The sequence below is a fragment of the Spinacia oleracea genome, chromosome 3 (assembly GCF_020520425.1).
Source record: "Spinacia oleracea cultivar Varoflay chromosome 3, BTI_SOV_V1, whole genome shotgun sequence".
Lineage (NCBI taxonomy): Eukaryota > Viridiplantae > Streptophyta > Magnoliopsida > Caryophyllales > Amaranthaceae > Spinacia > Spinacia oleracea.
In genome coordinates this window covers 34832986-34840944 of record NC_079489.1, presented here as the reverse complement: position 1 = coordinate 34840944, position 7959 = coordinate 34832986, and the positions used below count along the sequence as shown (strand labels likewise).

At 37.9% G+C, this 7959-nt stretch overlaps 1 protein-coding gene across 1 annotated transcript; it reads left to right on the top strand.

Annotated features, from left to right (window-relative positions):
* The first annotated feature begins 269 nt into the window (after positions 1 to 269).
* On the top strand, positions 270 to 7440 carry LOC110786312 (cellulose synthase A catalytic subunit 3 [UDP-forming]). The gene is made up of 14 exons (XM_021990856.2): positions 270 to 664; positions 1386 to 1581; positions 1667 to 1887; positions 1988 to 2057; positions 2181 to 2373; positions 3044 to 3310; positions 3415 to 3760; positions 3845 to 3982; positions 4558 to 4683; positions 4768 to 4980; positions 5083 to 5332; positions 5628 to 5830; positions 6104 to 6454; positions 6605 to 7440. The coding sequence occupies exons 1-14, from the start codon at positions 641 to 643 to the stop codon at positions 7187 to 7189; spliced, it is 3183 nt and encodes a 1060-aa protein (XP_021846548.2). The 5' UTR covers positions 270 to 640; the 3' UTR covers positions 7190 to 7440.
* The last annotated feature ends 519 nt before the right edge of the window (positions 7441 to 7959 follow it).

Genomic DNA, 7959 nt, shown 5'->3' with positions numbered 1-7959 from the left:
TTCGTGTTGAGAATCTCAACACTAACTCAACCCATTTAATTAAACGTATTATGTGCGTCTTGTTAACCTGTTTAATTAAACGGGTCATAGACCCTTAATACCAACCCACATTTTTCATTTTCGATTTCTGTGGTGTTATCGTGTCGTGTCGGATTTAGCAACTCTACCGCCAAACCCTACTGTCGAACATTCCCAAAAATATTACTCCTGTAAAAGTTTGCTGAAAAACCAAGTAATATCCAAACAAAACAATAATTTTCATCTGTTAGCTGTTTCTTTGTAAAATTCTACTCACAGTAGTAGCAGCCAGCACTGCAGTGAGATCCAAAAATCTTCTTCCTCTCTCACTGTCGGTGTTATTTTTCAATTTTTTTTTAATTTCTTGTAATAATTATTTATGGCTTCACTTAAGTCTTAAACTCAACTTCCCTTCATTTCTCTCTACTCTGCTTCTTCCCCATCTTCTCTCTCCTCTTTAATTTCTCTCTCTTCTCGGGGAAGAAAGTTGGGTGCATTGGAGCGCCGACACAAATTTACACTGTCTATTTTTTCTTGATATCTGGATCTTAATTTTAATTGGGGTTTTAATTTTAATGAGGAGAGATTGAATTTTATTGGGTATTATTAGATCTTGCTGCTTATGATGGAGGATTCACAAAGTGGGGTTAGTATTTCTTTCTTTTGTTGATTTGATTCATATTTTTCATTGATTGATTTTTGTTTTAACTTATGGTTTTGCATTTTTAGATCAATTGATATGCTACTGAGTGGTATGGATTTTTGATTGAATTTATATGAACCCATTTGAGATTTTTGATTGATCGGGAAGAATTCAGAGTTTAATTTGAAGATTGTACCAATAATTGAGCTTAATTATTTGTATGGGTGTTGATTATTTCTGTAATTCTGTTAGATGATGTAACTGGGTCTGAAGTCTGAATCATTTGTAGTTCAGCTTGCAGGATTGATTGTAGCATCTGTATTGCTTGTTTACCAGTAATTGTGCTGTATCATGAACAATTTTTGGTGTAGGCTGTAGAGGGAGTTACTAAGGGGAGTATGTAGGCTATATTTGATCCCGATTGTTGGGTAGACCCCCAAGATTTTAACCAACTAGGCTAGTTGTCATCCACTGAAGTATCGTAAATTATGTTTATCCCATATCGGGGTGTATGTAATCAAGTTTAATTCTTGCTATAAACTATGTGATTAGTATGAGTTGTTCGTGATTCATATTTCATGACTTGATTAGCAAATCATGGTTCTTCTTAAATCTCAGTGACTTTGACCGTCATAACTTTCTCATCAGCCATAATTCTGTATGATTTTATATGCAATGTGCTCCTCGTGTTGATTTTGGAATTGGATCTTCTAATTTGTTTTAGGTGAAGCCCACAAAGCAAGCAAATGAACAAGTCTGCCAGATCTGTAGTGACAACATCGGCACAACTGTAGATGGAGAGCCGTTTGTTGCATGTGATGTTTGTTCCTTTCCTGTTTGTCGTGCTTGTTACGAGTATGAGCGGAAAGATGGAACCCAATCTTGCCCACAATGCAAGACGAGATACAAGAGGCAGAAAGGTGTGTCTTAAGTGACTTGTGTATGTGTTACATGGAAAATGTGCTAGAGAATGGAGATTAAAGAGTGTTGGTTCTTTCTTTACAGGTAGTCCAGCAATTCATGGAGAAAAGGTGGAAGATTCTGATGTTGAGGATGTGGTCAGTGACGTAAATGAGCCCTTGGGAAGTTCAATCCTAAAGGAGAAGCAACAGGAGAGAATGCTTGGATGGCATATGAATCATGGGCAATCTGGTGAGCTTGGCCCCCCTACCTATGATAAAGAGGCTCCTATTAGTCATATCCCTCGGCTTGCTACCGGACGCACGGTATTTAGACTCTTATATTTTCTGAATATTTGTGTTCCTCCTCTGGTGAACAAATTAAATTATTATGCTGATGAATTGTTGTTTTCATATTACTGCTTAGGTTTCTGGAGACCTGTCAGCTGCATCTCCTGGACGTTTTTCAATGCCATCCCCTGGTGCCAGCACTGGAGGTAATAATATTGTTCTTATAACTTGCACTACAAGTAATGAAGAAACAGTTCTCATATTCCACCACTGAAGAAACTGTTTCCTGTTATAATCTGTTTAAACTTTTGGTTGTTATCTTTTTGCAGCTAATATTAGAGTGTCAAGGGAATTCGCATCGCCTGGATTTGGAAATGTAGCTTGGAAAGAAAGGATTGATGGTTGGAAGATGAAGCAAGAGAAGAGTACAGGTCCTCCTAGTGTTAGTCATGCGCCTTCAGAAGGAAGGTTTGCCAATGATATTGATGCCAGCACTGAAATTGCTATGGACGATCCTTTACTGTGAGTGTTCTGTTTCACATATCCATGAAGATTCTTGTCCCTTTTGTTAGTGTTCTTATTATCTCTAGTGGACACAGCTTAAATTTTACACTGCTTCATTTATTAATGGGTTAAACCATATTTTAAGTGATGAGGCCGACGGCCTACAAAAATAACCTGTCTGATTTTAAGGATAAGACTTGCATTGACACAATGACTAATGAACATTTCAGCCATTAGTCATTACTACCCTGGAAGCTATATATGCTGGGTTGATTCCAGCATCAATAAATATCCTAATGAATTTTGAAAAAGAACAATCAATTTCTTTTCTTAATCATTCCAGTTCCCGAGCTATGTAGAGGGCGTAAGACTAGAAATGCTCTCTTTGAGTTTGAGAGGAGATTATTTTTTGTTACACCAGTTCTTTACTCTTCTGTGGAAGGGTCTTATCATTGATGTTGACTGGAAAAGAAAGGACACTGGAGCATTTAAAGTTCATTGTATCAGCCAATAAATTACGCAGTATAAGCTATGGTATTTCTAGAAAATGTTTGCACCAAAATATAGGCCTAGAAAATGTTGGAAATAGTTCTCGTGCATTAAGAATTTAAGATATAAATGGTTGCTTTTGCCTGACACTCGGATGTCAATTGCTAACATGGTTATTGCTTTCACCTGCTAAATGCAGAAATGATGAGACACGGCAGCCGTTATCAAGGAAGGTTCCCATTCCTTCATCTAGAATTAATCCGTACAGGATGGTTATTGTTCTGCGACTTGCTGTTCTTGGTATCTTTTTGCACTACCGTGTAACAAATCCGGTGCCTAATGCCTATGCATTGTGGCTGATATCCGTCATTTGTGAGATATGGTTTGCATTTTCATGGATTCTGGATCAGTTTCCCAAATGGCTTCCCATCAATCGCGAGACATATCTTGACAGGCTGGCCCTCAGGTAGAAAGCTGACTTTGTATAGATATATATGTGCTTTATGCACTCTAGTATCAGACTGTACGTTATAGTTCTAGTTTTAATGGTGCATTTGTTATTCTTTGCAGGTATGATCGTGAAGGGGAACCATCACAGCTGGCCGCTGTTGATATATTTGTCAGTACTGTGGATCCGTTGAAGGAACCTCCCCTTGTCACTGCCAATACAGTGTTATCCATTCTTGCAGTTGACTATCCTGTCGACAAAGTTTCTTGCTATGTTTCTGATGATGGAGCTGCTATGCTGACATTTGAAGCTCTTTCAGAGACATCAGAATTTGCAAGAAAGTGGGTTCCTTTCACAAAAAAATATAATATTGAGCCACGAGCTCCAGAATGGTACTTCTCTCAGAAGATTGACTACCTAAAAGATAAGGTTCAAACTACGTTTGTGAAAGACCGAAGGGCTATGAAGGTGAGAGATCGTTTCTCCCTGTTTCGGGTTTTAAAATTTCGTTTCTTAATGTCTGTGAGCTTTATTTTCTTATCTCTTCTGTAGAGAGAGTATGAAGAGTTCAAAATCCGAATTAATGGCCTTGTTGCAAAGGCAACAAAGGTCCCAGAGGAAGGATGGGTAATGCAAGATGGGACACCTTGGCCTGGCAACAATACCAGAGACCATCCAGGGATGATCCAGGTTTGTCCATTTTGGCTTGAATTGACTGTATTTTAAAGAGTATTTTCTTCGTTGCTTGTCATTTTCTTTTTTTAGTCTTGTTAAAATTATGCCTATGAAAGAAAAAACTACTTGATTTAGGTAGAGAGCATTTTCCAGTTCTTTTTACGATGATTGTTTAGGTTTTATCGTCTTATTTTGACATCTTATAAACTTCATCCTCGTCACTGAAGCAACTGGATAAGATATTAAGATGAGGAGAATGACGCAAAGATGTCGAAATTGAACTCGAGTGTCTGACTTCTTCTCTGCTTACCTAACCAGTGTACTATATGAAGCTTATATTATGCAAGTTTTTAGTCAAAGTGTGTAAAATCTTGTTACCACCTAATCTAGAAGCTAAAGGATATTGTCTTTTACTGCGGGTTTTGAATTTCGGGTTGTATCCTGCTTCTTGGGATTGGGTTGAATTCTAGTTACCTTTCTTAAGTTGGAAGTTGGTTTAGGCCTGGGCAAGTTGCATAACCAAATGTTTGTTTTCCTTTCCCTACTCCAACCTACTTTAGTATCATTATACATACTGGTGTTATTTGCAGGTTTTCTTAGGCCAAAGTGGAGGACTTGACACTGATGGTAATGAACTTCCACGTTTGGTTTACGTATCTCGTGAAAAACGTCCTGGGTTTACACATCACAAAAAAGCTGGTGCTATGAATTCTCTTGTAAGTTGTCACCCACTCAACTTGGACACTTCCTGTTGTCAGTGCTGCAATTTGTTGCCTAAAATTCTTGGTTATACCATGCAGGTTCGTGTATCAGCGGTTCTCACAAATGGGCCCTTCATGTTGAATCTTGATTGTGATCATTACATAAACAACAGCAAGGCGTTAAGAGAAGCTATGTGTTTTATGATGGATCCAAACCTTGGGAAATATTGTTGCTACGTTCAGTTTCCACAGAGATTTGATGGAATTGATAGGAATGATCGATATGCTAACCGTAACACTGTCTTCTTTGATGTGAGTCCTATTACATCTTAGCCCTTGTGCTATTACGGTTTTTTTAATTAGGCTTCATATTCTTCTCCGCTTCACTAATGTTTTTACTCCTCTGCTTTTTAGATTAATTTGAGAGGTTTAGATGGTATCCAAGGACCTGTCTATGTGGGTACGGGATGTGTCTTCAACAGAACTGCTTTGTATGGTTATGAGCCTCCTATCAAACCAAAGCCCAAGAAGAAAGGTATCCTATCATCATGCTTTGGTGGATCTCGGAAGAAATCAAGCAAGAAAGACTCCAAGAAGAAATCAAAACATGCTGACCCTACTGTGCCAATATTTAATCTGGAAGATATCGAGGAAGGAGTTGAAGGTATGCTAATTTGTTCTTTCATTTTATTTCCTGTCGAAGAGTGCTCAATTCACCAAATCTGTACTTTTTTCTTCCTTCATTACTGTTTGGGGAAAAATGATTTATCTTTCAGTGATGCTCTGTATATAGTAAAGAGTTTGGGGTGTTATTACTTATTAGTGAGGAGTTCGGGAATGGCTATTGTGTATTTCCTAGCATTGCTACTTGAGCATTCATCTGCGGAGGATGTATATTGTATTAACTTCCTGATTCCTCTTTACCTATAGAGAACTTATGAACAATTTGTTGTGTATAGGTGCTGGATTTGACGATGAAAAGTCACTACTAATGTCACAAATAAGCTTAGAGAAACGGTTTGGTAAATCAGAAGTATTTGTGGCTTCGACGCTCATGGAAAATGGCGGTGTTCCACAGTCTGCAACCCCTGACACCCTCCTCAAAGAAGCTATTCATGTTATCAGCTGTGGTTACGAGGACAAGACCGATTGGGGAGCTGAAGTATGTTTGTCATCTTCTTGGATTCATCCTTTTATGTTCATGTTTCTGATTGAGAATAATAAGCTTATAAGCCTCATTTGCCTTTTCACGGTCTCCTAAACAAGATTTTGACCATTAAATTCTTTAATAAACAAGATCCCACATGATAATTTTATTGTTTTTCTTATATAATAGTGAAAACGTATGTTCAAAGTTGAAGAACTTTGACTTTGTAAAAACAAAACGGGTCAAGTATTTGTAAGCATTTTCTAATTGGTACTGGTTTTTGTGCAGATTGGTTGGATTTATGGTTCAGTTACAGAAGATATTCTTACGGGATTTAAGATGCACGCCAGAGGATGGCGTTCAATTTATTGCATGCCAAAGCTCGCAGCTTTTAAGGGTTCTGCTCCTATCAATCTGTCAGATCGTTTGAATCAAGTGCTTCGATGGGCTTTAGGTTCTGTTGAAATTCTTTTCAGTCGTCATTGCCCCTTATGGTATGGGTATGGTGGACGGTTGAAATGGCTGGAGAGATTTGCTTATATCAACACCACTATTTACCCTCTTACATCCATTCCACTTCTTGCATATTGTACCTTGCCAGCTGTCTGTCTCCTTACTGGAAAGTTTATTATCCCTCAGGTAAACATGATTCTTTCATCATCTCAACTCTCAACTCTCAACTCTCAACTCTCAACTCTCAACTCTCATATTACATGTAACATGTAACATGTCCTTGCACTTGCACTTGCACTTGCACTTATTAATTTGTGATAAAATTTGGAAATGCAGATTAGTAACTTGGCAAGTGTATGGTTTTTATCCCTGTTTCTTTCCATCTTTGCAACCGGTATCCTGGAAATGAGATGGAGTGGTGTGGGAATAGATGAATGGTGGAGGAATGAGCAATTTTGGGTGATTGGAGGGATATCAGCCCATCTGTTTGCAGTATTCCAAGGTTTGCTAAAAGTTCTAGCTGGAATTGATACCAACTTTACAGTGACTTCAAAAGCATCAGATGAAGATGGTGATTTCACGGAGCTCTACTTGTTCAAATGGACAACTCTGCTTATCCCACCAACCACTATTCTGATAGTAAATCTTGTAGCAGTGGTTGCTGGAATCTCATATGCAATAAACAGCGGTTACCAATCATGGGGTCCACTTTTTGGCAAACTATTCTTTGCATTTTGGGTGATTGTCCATCTTTATCCTTTCCTAAAGGGTCTCATGGGTCGCCAGAATCGAACTCCTACTATTGTTGTTGTTTGGTCGATTCTACTTGCATCCATCTTCTCCTTGTTATGGGTTAGAGTTGATCCCTTTACAACCCGGGTGACTGGTCCAGACGTTCATATATGTGGAATTAATTGCTAGCTGGCCTCAAGTTATCGTCTATAATATGTATAAACAGTTTGAGCACATATACTGTAGCCAACTTCAATTGTTTTATATATCTTTCTCCCTCCTTTTTGTTACCAACCACTTACGTGTATTTTTAGGAAGAAGTTAGCTGCCTCTTTTAAGTTTTAAGCGCTTTCAAATTCTTGTATTTTGGATCGGTCATTAAGTTAAATTTTTTAAATTGTTTTATCAGAGTTAAATTTGAGATAAGCAGTTACTTTAAAGATCTCTGTTATGCTGTACTGACTACTGGATGATTGTATGAAACTGTTTATCTGTAAGGCGATCCCTTACTGGCCTAGAAGAATTGGCCGTTGTAAAAACTAACATTGCCTTGATTTTTATGCCTTGACTATTGAAGGCTTGAAGCTAAATGATACCAAGTATTACAGATCAATCCTTTTTTACTGTAAATGTTAATTCGATTTAAAAGCAGACCATATCCGATTGATATGGTTAGGCTCCTATTCCGGTGATGAGTTATATACTTGGATTTTGTTTCAGATTAGGTCAGTTCTTGTCAGATCATAGTATAGCCGTGTATCCGTAAAATCTGTTGATAGTTAGACTATGAAAGATTGTTGAAAACAAGCTAACTTCTAACAATATGAACACAGTTTCCTTGGTGCACAAGCAGCCATTAAAGGAACTGCTGAGAAGCTTTTATTTAGAGAGAGAAGAATGCTGATACAGCTTAGGGAATATCCTCTCTTAAACTAAGCAATAAGAGAAGAGCAACAATA